At 53.5% G+C, this 15,303-nt stretch overlaps 2 protein-coding genes across 2 annotated transcripts; one reads left to right on the top strand and one right to left on the bottom strand.

Annotated features, from left to right (window-relative positions):
* Positions 1 to 513: 513 nt before the first annotated feature.
* Positions 514 to 1,302, top strand: PG986_012743 (uncharacterized protein; the record flags this gene model as incomplete). Its single annotated transcript, XM_066848965.1, has 1 exon — positions 514 to 1,302. The coding sequence occupies one exon, from the start codon at positions 514 to 516 to the stop codon at positions 1,300 to 1,302; it is 789 nt and encodes a 262-aa protein (XP_066695661.1).
* Positions 1,303 to 1,900: 598 nt separating this feature from the next.
* Positions 1,901 to 8,009, bottom strand: PG986_012742 (polyketide synthase; the record flags this gene model as incomplete). The annotated part of the gene is made up of 9 exons (XM_066848964.1): positions 1,901 to 2,191; positions 2,313 to 3,730; positions 3,799 to 4,343; positions 4,418 to 4,600; positions 4,679 to 5,517; positions 5,976 to 6,379; positions 6,426 to 6,611; positions 7,299 to 7,362; positions 7,419 to 8,009. 9 exons carry the CDS (start codon positions 8,007 to 8,009, stop codon positions 1,901 to 1,903), a joined length of 4,521 nt encoding a protein of 1,506 aa, XP_066695660.1.
* Positions 8,010 to 15,303: the final 7,294 nt, after the last annotated feature.

The raw sequence follows: 15,303 nt of genomic DNA, 5'->3' as shown, positions 1-15,303 counted from the left end.
TAAACATTTGAACTGGGTCCGAGGGATCAAAAAGGCTAGCCATCGTTGAAGAGCGCAGCAGGCTCAGTATATATACTGATAGTTTCTGATCATCTCTTGACGTGTATCTGGTGTCTCGGCTTACACCTGGACGCCCTGATATTGGCAAGCGGGCTCTGATTGGCTATCAGGACTCACCAGGGGCAGCTCGGCTTGCCCAAGAAACGGTCTAACCCCTTTCGACCTCGGCTTCAGCTCGTCACTCACCCAAAGGGGACTAGCCCCTCGGCTTGACTTTAACGATTGGCTGTCACTCAATCTTCCGTCCCAACTTCGATACCGAGACTAGTCTGACTAGAACCACCCAATATCTCGGGATCCATCGCCTTAGCTAATCCTCCAACGTTCCCTTTCCATTAGTCTGTGGGAAAAGCTCGAGTCTACCACTCTCATAGAAAATTGGTCGAGCTCCACTTATCGCCGCTGGACGACCATCTCGCAGGTGTCAAGAACCCTCCACCCACGCAAGGAGAGATGGCCGCCATCGGTCCCGCGGCAGCGGGCAGTCCTCCCGAGAACTGGCCCGAAGAAGTGCAGTATCTCACGGACCTGATCTACTCCCCCGCCGTGACGCCAGACATGCGCAACGCCCTCGGCCAGCCCTCCACCACCGCCGAGTCCCTAGACAAGATCCCCAGCGCCCTCATCTCCGGTCCCAACAACGGGGCCCGCGTCAGCATCCGCACCATCACGAGCCCGGCGCACCACCCCGCGCTCGGCCAGCGCGGCCTCTTCGCCGCGGCCGACATGGCCCCGTCGGCCTTCCTCTGCCTGTACGTCGGACGCGTGCACACCGACGCACGGGAGGACACGGACACGCGCAGCCACTACGACCTGAGCTTCCACCAGCTCGACAAGGAGGACTTCGGCGGCGCAAGTGGCGGGGGCGGCCTCAGCATCGACGCGACGCACGGCGGCAACGAGTCCCGCATGGCCAACGACTTCCACGGCATCGCGGACAGGGCCAATGCCGAGTTCCGCGACTGCCTGGTGCAGGTGCAGTCCGACCGGCGGCGGGAAGGGTGGAAGTGGGAGCGCAGGGTCGGCATCTTCGTCTGTCCGGCCGGTCTGGCGGCGACGACCGGGGCGCGGCGGAAAGGTGGTGCTGCTGATGGCGGCGGCGTGGGACTGAAGGCCGGGGAGGAGATCCTGGTCAACTATGGGCGGGAGTATTGGGATAGCCGGAATCTGACTGTGCACAAGACGAAGGCGAGCGGGACTCGATACATCTATCACCACCAGGATTGCCCCCACGATGAATGATTCGGTGCGTGCGTGGGAAGGGAGGCGCCTGCACTGTCGCGCTACCAGGGACACTCAGTATGGCAAGCATAAAGCGGGAAGGAAACGCCGAGTTGGTCCCACCAAAGGTAGGCCATGGCGCCTTCGATGCATGACTCACAAAAGGGGCAACTACCTTCGTTAACCAAATTGTCAAACGAGGAGAAGAACACAAGACCAATACCGCCTTCCTGATCTGTGCCTAATACACACATACGTATTCCCAACATGCCATCAATGTGCTCAAAGGGCGCATGGGCATGGGCGCACCAACCTGCGGGCCCGTCAAACTCATTGCCAACAAGGTGCATGCGACCAGAGAGCTCTGGGTTCGCGTACCAGGTCGGAACACATAGGTGTTGTGCATGGACCCCTGTGACAATGTCCTCGGCAGATACTTTCGTACCTGCAACGCATGACGGGCTCCAGTACTACAAAGTTGACCCATGCTTTCGCAGGATACTCCCAGTAGTAAGAATGTACAGGCAATATCCAGGAGATAGATAGCAGCTAACATAAAGGTGAAAAACAAGAAACCAACAAATGAAAGATATTGTGAGATCGCCCCAGACAGACGACATCAAACATCAAGCATGTTATCGCCGCTGGTTCCGCCGTTGGTAGATACATCGCCACCCTGGCGCTTTGCCGCTTCGGGTACCGCCTTGGACCGCGTGGCGACTTTCCGTGCCAAAGAGGTGATCGGTATGTTCTCGTGCAGATCCAAGTCGGTGATAGGATGGACCGGCTGAATAAACTTCTGCTGCAGTAGGTCCCGAACCTCGGAGAACATGCGAGACGCCGTCGCCGGGTCATAGTCGAGCAGATCAAGTATATCGACCCCGCAGAAGGACACGTTCCGCGCAAAGGGCTTCATATCGAGCCCGGTGTTGCCCACGATGTTCATCTCTACCCAACTCGACGAATCGACCAAAGCGTGCGATGCAGTGCCAGGACAGTTGCAGTGGCTCGCCCGCCAGCGAGTTCAGCACCACATCTACTCCCCTGCCCTTGGCCATGCGCAAGACTCCCGATGCGAATTGGGTATCTCGGCTATCGAATATGTTCTGTTCGGCAATCCCATATTCTCTGATAAGAAGCTGTTTCTTCTCCTCTGAGGATACCGTCACAAAGGCCTGCGCGCCGATGTGTTGTGCTAGCATGATAGAAGCCTGCCCTACACCGCCCGCTGCGCCATGTATCAGGACGGTTTCTCCTCGTCGTAGGCGCGCGATATGAGAGAGAGCATAATGGGCGGTGCTATAGACAAGCGGTAGAGAAGCTGCCGTGACCAGGTCCATGCCCTGAGGTACAGGCTGGACCATGGATTCCTCGGCCCAAACCCTGTTCCCAAGAGTACCCACCTTACAGGTCATCACAGCATGGCCCACGTCCACCTGTGTGACGCCACGGCCGACGCGGCGGACAATGCCACTGCAATCCAGACCAAGGGCGGGTTCCTCCGGGTGACCCATGGCCACCATGATGTCCTTAAAGTTGAGGCCCACCGCCTTGACTTCGATCTCAACCTCGGTCTCGCCCAGGGGAACCTGTGCGGCGGTCCTCGGGTCTTCCCGGAAATGGAGGGTGTCGAGTCGCCCGGGCTTCCCGATCGTCAGCGTCAAGGGCCGCCCCTCCTGATGGAACGGCATTTCGCGTGGTGCAGGCGGTCCGTTCAATTCTGCTATGACTTCATTCATCTCCTTACCTACCACGACGCGCGGTATCTTAGGCAAGCCCTTGCGAACAGCTACCTCCCAATCGAACTGTTCCCCGTTTTTGGCATTGCAAGCCTTGATGGACACTTTGTGGACGGCAGAGACCGTTCCCTGTGTGTCTACCGGCGATTCGTAGTCGAGATCGAGCGTCGAAAGGCGGCCATCGAAATTCTCGGAGCGAATGGCTCTCGCCAGCCCGGTCATGAGACTCGCGGACGGATTCTGGCACTCGACCGCGCCCCCACGCGTTACGTAGATGGTGTCACGCGAGGACAGGATGATGTGCTGCAGGGCTTCCCAGTCTTGCTTTGAGATGCTCGGAAGGCATCCTTCCTGCTTGGAAGCGTCGAGCAAAACAAAGGAGGAGCAATTCTTCAGCTCAAGGTCGGTCGTCTCGTGTAGTTGCCGCACCAGAACCTTGCCGTCCCGGTTCCCTAGGGGCTCGCCTAGTTGGTCCGTGAGGGACAGCACCTCCTCATCGTGCTGGTTAGGTAGGATCGTCAGGACCTCGGGAGTGATAGGTTCACCTGAATCCTGACGGGCAGTAGTTACGATCAACGAAGTGCTGAGGTCACGCTTAGTCGGGTAATCTCCAAAGTCGAAGTCCACTCCAGTGAAGCCAGTTGACTTCATCGCATCGTCCCATTCGCTTAGTGACAGTGTAGGACCGCCGTGGCGGCCGTCCTCTTCTCCTATCCCACGATACGCCGCTAGTACTGACTGAATAGAAAAGGCTTTCAAGAATGTGGTATTTACTCACCGTACCACCACCCTTCATACGATCCCACCGTCATATGATAACGCATCTTCTGGGCAGGGTTCGTGATTTCTGTCAGTATTAATATTCCACCGGCCTTCAGGAGCTTTCGAGCATCTGCCAGCGTCCGTTTGATGTATCTGGTGGCATGGAGCACATTAAAAGCAAGGACCAAGTCGTACGAGTATGGCTTGAACTGCAACGCGTCGGGGCTCTTTTCGATATCCAGCACGGCAAACTGCAAGAACGACGACCACGGCGCAAGCTTCTGCCGGGTCTTCTCGAAATAACCCGGGCTCATGTCGGTAAATGTGTAGTTGCCAAGCCGCGGAGATGTGCCGTCTGTACTGCCAAGAAGTTGGAGCAATCCTAGTCTGGTGCCGGCGGTACCGGCGCCCACCTCCAAGATCTTCATGTTTGGATTCTTGTGAACCATCAAGTCCACGTAGTAGGCCGATTCCGCACCTTTCTCTGCGCTCATTCCTTCTTGGTAGAAGTCGTAGAGAAGGTTGTCTTTCATGAGAACCTCGTGAGGTCCCACTTCCCCCCTGAAAATTCGAGGCAGATGTCTTCCATGCTCCACGAGGCCGCCCCGTCTGCCGTAGTGCGCGACACGCGTGACAGGAATTCTTCCTCGGTCTCGGCATCCATGTTCATGTCCAAGCCTCTATTCAATGCCGGAATTCGGTGCCAGAGTTGGTCCAGCAAGCCCTTTTCATGACATTGATTCATGTAATCCCAATAGAGCTTGAAACGTCCGACAAACGCGGCAGACTCTTCAGGTCGGATCTCTGCTATGGTTCGCCTGATTATGATCAAGCATGCTCTCTCAAGGTCCAGGTCGATGGGAAAGGCTTTATCAAGTGTCCCTCGACTGTCACACCTGTCTTGGCACAACTTCTTGATTTGGCTCGAGTTCAGTAAGGTCGCATCTAGCTCCCAGTGGAAAGCTGATACCAGCTTTGGGAATTTCTGGGTATCAGACGGCGAGGGAAGATCCGTGGCTTGAATGTCCTCCATAATGACAAGTGGCTTGCTCCACTGCGTATCTTGGCCCATCACCAGCAGACCCTTGCGCTTGCCCGACTCAGTCTTATGAGCACACGAGAAGCCGGGAAACTCGATACCTGGTTCGGTAGGCATACCAGCAGACACGTACACGCGCCCAATGCTTAATGGCACCACGGCAACAGACATGTCCTTGTTGACGGCCAAGATGGAAAGGAAGCTCATTTGAACAACGCTGTCCAATGTGGCCGGATGGATCACATGAGGATATTCGAAGTTATGCCCCATCGTGTTTTTGGTGTCCGGGATCTTGATGGTGCATACGGACTGGTAATCGCCTTTTTCGATGCTAACGAGCCCTTGGAGTACCGGGCCGTATTGATATCCGATTGATTCCAGGTTGCTGTAGAACTGCCGAGGCTTTTGGTAACGCGAGTACTCTTTGGTGATGCGCTCGTGTCCCTTCCTGTACTTGGCGGCCAGGATCTCGTCCTCGCTCGCGAAGGCTGAATTCCGGCTCGACTTGTACCGTATGCGCATCCGGCCGGAGAAATTGCGCTCCCATGCGTCCCTGAGGGAGTACATATGGCACTCCTGCCAAGCGGACGCGTTTTGGGACGGGCTCACGGTCAACATCGTCTCCACGCCGCCTTCATCGTCAACTTCGGGCACTATGAGAGCCTTGCCAATCACGGTGTCCCGCAGCTCGTATCCCTATATCTCTCGAGCCGGGTCCGCCTTTTAGCGCATGGCCTCGATTGCCATGACCACCATGCCCGTTGCGGGGTACAGGGTCGTCCCGTGGATTTTGTGTTCCCGCATCCAAGGCACCTCGCCCCCCGCAGAAAATTGCGAAACCTAGGCTCATAGTCCAGCATGTCTAGTGTCTGGTAGCCGAGGAGATCGGTGCGCGGGTGTTTCCTGAACCGATGAGCTCGGGACATATGCGACTCATACCAATATTTCAAACTATGGTTCCAGCTAAAAGGGGGAGGTCAACCAGGAAAGGGGTGCCAGCACTGGCTGTAGGCCCGTTCACGGCCTCAACGTCAATGGGGTAGCCCATTTCAAACAGCTTGCCACCGAGAGTCAGACTTGTTTCCGTCGCACTCTTGCCCCTTTCCAAGATCGATTGGTAGTTCAACTCCTTTACCGATGCTGAGTTATCGGACCCACAAGCGAATATCTGACGTAGTGGGCCGTGCAGTGCACCATGAGGCCCAATCTCGAGGGCCCTTCTGGTTATTTCGACGTCGATTCTTGGCGATGACTGGGCTCTTCACCAAGGCTTGCATGCCACCCAAGAAGTTGACTGGGCTCGTCATATTGTCTACCCAATAGTCTGGCCCTAGCATATCACTGCTGACAACTTTTGAGTGCAAAGAAGAATACATCTTAATCCCTCTTGGGTCCTCAGGTATTAATGGTGGAATGTGGACCAAAGCTTCGCGGTGGGTTTCGGCGATGACTCGCATGTGCTCCGAATGATAAGCAACATCAACCTTTTCCAGTTTGCGAGCGAAGTGACCGTCCCCTTTGATTATGGTTTCCAACTTGTCGATGGCTTCTGCGTTTCCTGAGATTGTCGTGCTTTGTGGGCTATTGGCACATCCGATGACTACCTGACCCGGGGACGTGGCGGTCGATGTAGGCAGCTGCGTCATAATATCCCAGACCAGTAGCCATCATTGCTCCGGCAATTCCTACGTGGCTTGCCAAGCGCCCCCTATGGTATGCGATTGCCCAGGCATCTTGACGCGTGATGGCCTTCTTAGCATAGGCAGCGGCGATCTTGCCGCTCGAATGGCCTATCACGGCATCAGGAAATATGTTCCATTGATGCAAAAGATCAATCAAGGCTACTTGTAACGCAGTGCATGCAGGCTGACTTATGTGAGCAAGTCCGAGCCGACTGTTTTCCGAATCATGCTGTAACTCAGCTGCATTTTAGATCAGTATCCATCAGGTAATTATAATAATGCCGTGGACACCACTTACCTTCGAGAGACCTAGATGCGCCTAGACTTTTGAAGTAACTGTCCGCCTCACAAACCCTTTCTTGGAAGACTGGGGTGTGAAGAAGTTCTCGTCCCATTGTGAGCACCCTGGCCAATGAAAACAAAGACAAGTGGTGGTGTTTTCTCGCTGTCCGGGGAAAGCACCGGCTTTAGAATTGGACCCTCAAGGGTACTGATGGTCCCCTCGAGAGAAGAGGCGACGACGAAGGAATTCCACGGCAGTCGACTTCGTCGAGCAGTAAGTGTGCATACAAGTCTGCTAAAGACATCTGACGTCTGCCTGCCCTTGAGCTCACCAAGCTTCGAACTAAGATATTTAAAAAAACGCTTTGCGTGTGCGGTCTATGCCCTCCAGATCATTAGAGCTCAAAGGGAGAAGACTAGGGGTCGATGAGGTCTTTCTGGCGGGCTCTGCTTCCCGCCCGACCGTGGAGTTATCCAGCATCATGGGATTAATAACTTCACCGAGGGACATACCAGAATCATGCGAGGCCGCAGGAGACGACTCAGCAGCAGCCTGGAAATCGTGGTTGCCGGCCAGCTGGTTCGCCTTCATGTAGCTACAAGCGTCGTCGGTGATGACATGGGCGTTGGTACCTCCAAAGCCAAAAGAGATGATGCTAATCCGCCGAATACCAGCACCGGGCCAGGGGGTAGCTCTGTAGGTACTCGAAGGTTCCACTCGTCCATGGGTATATTAGGATTGGGCTTCTCGTAGTGAAGGGAAGCGGGGATCTTGCCATGCTCAAGCATCTTGACTGCTTTGATCATTTGCGCCAAGCCAGCTCCACACTCAAGATGTCCCACATTGGACTTGATCGATCCGAGGTATGCCGGGTCGCCGCGCTGCCTTGCCTTTCCCAAGGTCTTTCCCAGGGCCTCCGCCTCAATGGGGTCGCCAGCTGGAGTGCCAGTGCCATGGGCTTCGATGTAAGCCGTATGAGCGAGGCTTAGCCCAGCATCGGCGTAGACCCTGCGGATAAGGGCTTGCTGGGCGACGGAAGAAGGAAGAGTAATACCATTGGTAAGCCCATCTTGATGCACGGCCGAATTCCTAATCACACCGCGAATAACATCGCCATTCTTGATGGCAAGCTCGAGGGGTTTCGAGGTGCAGTTTGACATGATGGCGTTTCCATTTCCGGTCGGCTGGTAGATTGGCAGATTGTACTGGTCGGTGCTGAGCATGTCGGCGTAATCTTTTGTGAAGGAACCGACATAGCACGAGGTATTTGAGCCGGACACTTGCTCCTGAGGGATTCCAGCTACCTCTGTTCAGTAGCCCTCTCGAGGAAGTTTGTGATCTTCGGATATCGACTGACCATTTTCCAGCGCCTCGTAGGTGCATTCAGGGCCATGCGCTGCCGGGGGTCCATGGCCTTGACTTCTTTGGGCCGCAGAATGTGGCCAGGGATTGGCGATTCTTGTTCTCCGAGGTTTCAAACGGAGGACGGCCAGTGCAATGGGGGCGCTAACCACTACATACTTAACTAGGTAGGTAGGAAGATGGGGGGTGGCAAATGAGTAGACACGCTGTCCTAACTTGGACCGTCGGTTAAGTAGTCTGGTCTTCTCAGGATTCAAGCAAATAAGGACGGGTCAAGACATTAGGTGCCAATGCTAGGTGAGGGCTTTGGAGGAACCGATGGTTTCCTGGTTGTACGTGAGGGCGTTCAAGGCCATTAGGTAGGCATGTATATCTGAGTGTATCTGAAATTTAGGTAGTGCCAGGTTAGGTACCTACTTACTTACCTAGTCTTTCTTCAATTGGATCTTCTTAGGCTGCAGTGGAATCCGACTGAAATAGCCATCGAGGTCGGATGAAACGGCCACGAGGTACCAATGACCTGCTCCAGTTCTTCCATCGCCCACGGAAAGCCCTGCTTAGCCGTCAAGGTTCCCGGCCCCCATTGATGAGATGAACGCGCCGTACATTCCGGCCACTCCGGGCCTTCAGGCTGGCCTTCTCTCGTCCGAGTACGCCGCCATCTGGCCACGGTTCCGCAGCGCAGTTTCCATCTACCCTGCCTACCCCGCCTATCTCCGTTACTTCTCGTGGCGCGAAAACATGCGCAGGAAAGCCGGAGTTTCACGTGTCCGACCCCGGCTGCTAAAGCCCGACCATCTTTGTATAAGGTTGCTGCATCATAAAAGGAGGATTTGGCAATATAGGGGTGCCAGAAGAATTGTGTTTGGCATTGATACCACTCGAGACCCAGGTAGTTGAGTCCTAGAAGCCGGTTAAAGCAGTGTCTGTAGTATTACCAGGCTGAGCCCCTTTATTCATACAATGCTTTGTGCCAGGATGAGACTGAACGATGAAGTCAGCCGGGGCGTGAAAGACGTTGTATGCCCTTTATCGCATTATCCCTTGTATGTTTTATTAATTTGGCACATGCCACGTGTTAGTAGGACTGTTCATAGATATATTAGGATGCTAGTCAACGATTGACTGTCAGAACCATCTATAAGAGAAACACATCATTGGAACCATCATGCCAGAAACCCCTCCAGACCAACTCTCAGTCCAGACAATGTCCAGCGCCCCCTCGGACGGCACCGAAGGGCTATTATGCAGCCTATGTGGCCAGGTTGCCGTCAAAAGATCAGGCTGTTACTGCAACAACTGCAAACGCGCGTACAACCGCCGATTATATGAGGACAGGGTCGCGATGAAAGTGTGCACCAGACGCGGCGGGAGACTTTGTGTTGAAGGCAGATCTCGCTACCATAAATGCAGCAAGAAAGACCGGTTGTGGTACAGGCGCATCGCAGGTACTAAGGCCAGCGAGTCCTCTTCAAGATGTCATTCGGTTCTGGAAGGCAACGACAATGATGCGTCCTGTGAGGCTTGCGCTGAGGAGACTAAAAAGGGTCGAAAGAAAAGCGAACGAGCTCTTAGCAAGCCGAAGAAGGGCATATGTATGGCTTGTCACAAAACTTGGGCTCATGAGAGAGGCTATAGGACCTGCCAGAGCTGCCGAGTGGCAAAGTCACACCAGAACTCCCCTATTCCTGTCCAACAACTTCAAGACTGCCTGCCACGACAAACATGATGGCGAGAAGTGACTATAAAACTTATGTCCCCACAGAGAGCTTAGGTGGCAGAGTACTTGGCCTCCAAGGATACACGACCGCGCTCGGTTTCTTTTGATCGATAGCCTATTGAACTGAATCCAGCCCTAATTGTAAATTCCTCATGTGCGCATCTGAGCGAGACTGAGATGGCTTCTGCATGGTGGTAAATCACTATAGTCAGACGCTTGTTTGGAACATCTTGCCGCCCCTTAAACCGTTGCAACACTACAGACACCACCGGGTATGCCAAGATATGATTTGATTCCATTGTAAAGAACTATCTTTAGGAGTATTGCTGCACGTGCACATTCAAGTGTGGACAGTCCAGCTCAATCGAGTGTTTGGGTGGCATACCCTCAGGGGTTCATCGTGCTGATATAGACGCAGGGGATACATGACCAGTGTATTTCGACGGTCATTTCATCTTTACGGGTCTTTGGTTCCTGCTCAGGTGCCCGGTATGAAACAATAAGCAAGAGAAAAAATTCCGACGAGGGTACGGTGATCCTTTTCGACCTTTTATTAACGCAAGACGGCTTTGCATACTGGAACGCTATGGCTGACCATCCTCATATGTAAATACTTAAGTTAATCCAGGGCCACCTCAGGATCTGCATAGTCTCCGGGTCTTCGGGTCTTTCAGCCTATCCACATCTTCTTACATAGGGTAACGAGAGCCATCTTTGACAGTTGACTTTGGCAGTTGACTTTGGCAGTTTCGACCCGGAAAACTGTAGGACTGCTTGAAAAGTCTACAAGTGGTCTCGGCATCGTGTTAAGAATGAGCATGAAGTAGCAGATGTGTCAATATCTACATAATGGAGTGTGGGGTGGTGCTGCTGGGCGATGAGAACCTGTAGCACCTACCCGGTCTAAGATGTAGTTGACTCCTGATGAACAACATAGGTAACGTCCAAGTGCTTTTACGAAGACCTTTGAACTTCAGGGTTTGGTGTCGGAAATGAGGCAATAGGGAGCACAGGTGGAAGGGAAAGGCCAGAATGTACCCCAAATTCCCTTGTGTCCTATACTGTCCTCACAAGGCACTATAGTTGATCCGTGCTTTCAATTTATAGTTTCTATAATGTTGCTACGCCAGGGGTTTTCGTCTGATCTCTCAAGAGCCGCAAATGCCACTGTCCCCGATCTTCAGGGCGCACCGGTTTCTAGCTCCAGGTACGGGCCCGGGTCAACCACTGCCAATTGGGGAGCGACCCCATTGCCGATGTACCCAGTGGAATACAGACAGGCATTACAGGAGAACTCGATGATCCATGTTGTTCCGCCAAGTCCGCGTGTAGTAAGTAGCACAGTGTACCTCTTGCTAGATACGAACCGGTAATCTATGGACACATAGTGCACCCCTAAAACAGCAACCGACCCATGATGATTGCTAGATCGACCCCATCCAAACATTGGAGGCGCCCGTCGCTACATACGTGGACATGCATAGATCTCTCGAAGGGGGGCGAGTGGGTATCTGCCTGTGCGGTTTACTGTTGGTTCGGTAGTAGTGAGACAGACCGGGCTAAAAGAGTGAACCAAACTTGGGCACACTTTGGGTCCAGCCAAACACGAAGAGGGCCTACGACGAAACGAACCACTGGACTGTGTGAGCCCTAGACTTTCACCCAGGCAATATCCGCGTCTGGGCAGTGTTACGCGGCACAGATCGGCATCCACATTGCAGCAGCCATGGCCGCCTGTTCGTTCGCCTCAGGAGAGAAGAGACGAAGGAGGACGGTGCTTTAAAGGGGGGCGCAGGAGATACCCAATATGCCGAGTCATATAACTTTGAAGGAAAAAGGGGGTAGGCTGAAGGGCGTTGCGATATCAGTCAGTAGCGAACCGAGATCCGATTGTCATTGGGGACGAGATGGGAAGCCAGGAAGAAAGAACGGATGGTAAGGGCTGCAGTAGTGTCCTGCCTCATAGCGACGTGTACGCTGCTTACTACCACCGCATAGAGCTGCCAACAGGAAAGACAGGCAGATTTCTGTAGATAGAAATTAGGCTATTCCCCCGCACGCTTCTACTGACTGTCCATCCTAATTCAACTATTGTTCACGGCCATTGGCACTTGGTGTTTGCCGGGGGGTCGACTGAGCCTCATGCCGTGGATCGGCCACAACGACAACGATTGAGCGAAACAACAGACGAAGAAAGTATTGCTACGCCGAGACAGCACCGCACAGTACGGTCGACCGCACTCCCTTCACCGCAAGGCGATCCGAGACCGATGAAAAGAGACGCGTCTCTTTCCGCGAGCGTGCCGCTGCCGACCAGAGCTTATGGAAGTTGATCGACCGAGATTCAAGACGTGCGCAACGAAGAATATGTAATGAGCCGCTCCCGCAAGGATGACACGTCTCCATAGGCGTCCATACCGTTGCTGCCAATCGACCGACGGAGTGCCGCCAGCCACCCCCGAGACCGCCCCCTCCGACGATCGATCTACCGCCGAGCCGAGCGAGCTCCACGTCCTTGCATCCCATACAGACAGTTAAGGGGGAGGAAAGACGAAAAGATGGATGCTCACGAACCAAGAGGGGAAGAAGGTGGAGGGCCATGTGTCCGGGCAGAACAGAAGGAAACATTGCAACCCTATAGCTGAGATATATTTGACTGCCTTGTGGTCCAAAACGGGAATAGTGCTTTGTCAACGCCATATCGATAATCATGCGATTGATCCTCTACAATGCGCTGTCTTCAGTTCACCGCAAGATCGTAGGCAAATATACGCGGTCGCAAGAGAAAGGGGACGACAGCCAAGACCTAATCCCGCATCTTTCTCCCTCGGGGGGCTGGCAGACTGACTTAACTTTACAGTCCAGCAAAGAACAAACGTCATTCCGCGCACGTCTCCAAACAAGGACATCCAGATAGATTACTCAGATCTCGATTAGGTGATGTCTTCATTGCCGCTCAATTCTTTCTCTTATCAGAGCGAGGCAGCATCGCTCCCAAGTGTCAGGCCATGTATCCCGATTACTCCCGGCAAGGAGGCGGGACGGCAGTTGAATGTGCATGTGGGGGAGGCAGATGGCTCTATTCGAGCTTTTCGGCTGCAAGCACCCGTGGATGTTGTCAAAGATCCTAAGCACTTCGTCCCCAAGTAATCATGATCATTACCTGTATACAAATCTGGCCTATGGCAAGCCCTGTGACTGCTTAAAGTCCCAGAGTCGCATGGTCATCGCACCTCGAGGTTACCAACTCTCTCCTCACGTATGTTTGACGTTGCTATACCTGTCCCGCTTCGAGAACTTCAACGACGATTCCGAAATGGCAGCACAAGAACTGGCGGCCAGTGCCGCAATTCAAGCTCATTCAATCAAATTCTCGAGTATCAGTACAGGGCAGATCGCCACTCGGTTGGCGGCACATCACAACACTATTTAGACAACACACTATGTAGGATCATATGATTGGCAGTTCTCGCTTGACAAGGCATATGAGCAATGAGAAACTCCAAGTGGGAAATGCTCTTAAGACACCACTGGGTCTGAGTGGCCGGCTATCGCAAAGCACATGTGGTGTTGTAGCGGTACACTGGCCTCGACGCGATGACAGGGAGCCGAAACAACGCACACCGCACAATGTCGGGTACTAACCCGGAGCACAATTGATAGACACCAAGCTGCAGTCGCAGCGCCACCTATAGCAGGCGCCATTTTCTGCATACTCATCAAGGATGCCAGCGTAGTCTAGCGAGGGGACAGGATGACGATATGGCTGGAATGCCAAGGTCGCAATTTCTTGTTTGGAAAATGCGGATGCTGCCAGGTCACCAGTCAGGGTAGCGACAAAGGTTACGATAATTGGGCTTGTAAGAATGGTCTTTGCGATGGTGCGACGAATAATGGCCATAACATATGGCCGTTATAGCTCCTGATCAAAATGACGAGCTGTTTGGTTCGCGGGGCAGGAGCTGGCTCTCCGCCAACTTTCCCATGAGTGCATCTTACCCATGAGTCTGGAGCTGGATGCTTCATCCGGCACAGGCCAAATTGGAACAAGTGAATGCCTGTGTTTGAAAACACGACTCTTGTCAAGTTACAGACATTGCGCGGTTCGTGCACAGCCGGGGAGTGGCGTCGTTCCGCGTATCACGCTCTGCCACAGAGCCAAATGGAGCTGGTAGTCGGGGAGAGCAGCCAAACCTCCGAGCCGGGTTTCGTAATGGATGTTGAATGTCACGGCAGGCTACGGTCCGAATCAAGGTAAGTGTCTCCGGCATAAAAAAAAGCAACAGCGGTTTGGTTTCGCGACAATCATACGCGTTAGTGCCGGAGCTTTGCCGCGACACAGCCAGATAACGGTCAGCATGATCTTCATCCAGCCTTCGTGCCTACTCCAACAGCGATTGACAAGCAAACAAAGTTCGGGAAGGGCGCCTGGCAAGCAAACGGGAAAGCTAAGAACGCGGCTTGGGCGGCTGGTTCCAATTCCGTCCCTGACCAGGGACGAGTAGGTAGGGGGAGAGACGAACCGGAACCCTGAGCCTATCAGCGGATGCATTTAGCATCAGAGCGGGTGACTTGCATATGACCAGCAACAAGGAGCACACAGCACGACTGACAGCTTCTTCCGCTTTGACCATAATAAGGTTGATATACTCTCACCATCAAAGCGTCATCTTGCCTTCATGCACCACTGCTTACCACCGTTAATGCGGCGCTGACAAGGTGCGGGTGTGAGAAGACGCATTGTGACCGATAGCACTAGCTGGCCATCGCCACTGCCATTTAATACAGCCAAGGCAATGCCGCTTTGCCAATTGTGAAAGAACTGTACCATGACAGTTGATGCATATCATATATGCTTCCGGGGCACTGAGCAATGAACAGGCAGGACGAGGTAAGGGACACAGGCTGTCGTGGACAGTTACAGATGCAAGCGACATGACGTTGAAGGGGGCCGAAGAATATCAAATACGGAAAAACACGAATGGGTAAGAACCTCTAGCGAGCATTGCGTCAATGCCAGACACTTGGTACGATCGTTTGACCGTCTCTTCACTTGAGATAATGATTCCAAAAGTTCGCCAGAGAATGGTGAAATAGGACAGGCAGACCTAATGCGTCGTCGTGAAAGTCTGAACTTTTGCATGCGGGAATGTATGATTGCACGCTGAAAAGCTAGAGAAATCATGTAAATCGCATGAAGCTGGGGGCGTGAGCCGATTCGGTCCATGTCACCGCCCTTCTCGGGGAATAACATGCTGTGTAATGTGCCAGACGGGAACCTGCAGCTGTGAAAGAATGCAGGGCGGGGTGTCAAATCGGATCCAAAGAACCTCTGGTAATGACTGTTTCTTGCCAGCCAATTGAGCCACCGTTCGTAAGCTGAAAAAAAATACGAATTTCAGGCTCCAAAGAAATGCTTACGTAGAGTGAGCGCA

The sequence above is a fragment of the Apiospora aurea genome (genome assembly GCF_038362705.1).
Source record: "Apiospora aurea strain CBS 24483 chromosome Unknown utg000008l_segment0_segment0, whole genome shotgun sequence".
NCBI lineage: Eukaryota > Fungi > Ascomycota > Sordariomycetes > Amphisphaeriales > Apiosporaceae > Apiospora > Apiospora aurea.
This window is presented reverse-complemented; position numbering and strand designations above follow the sequence as displayed.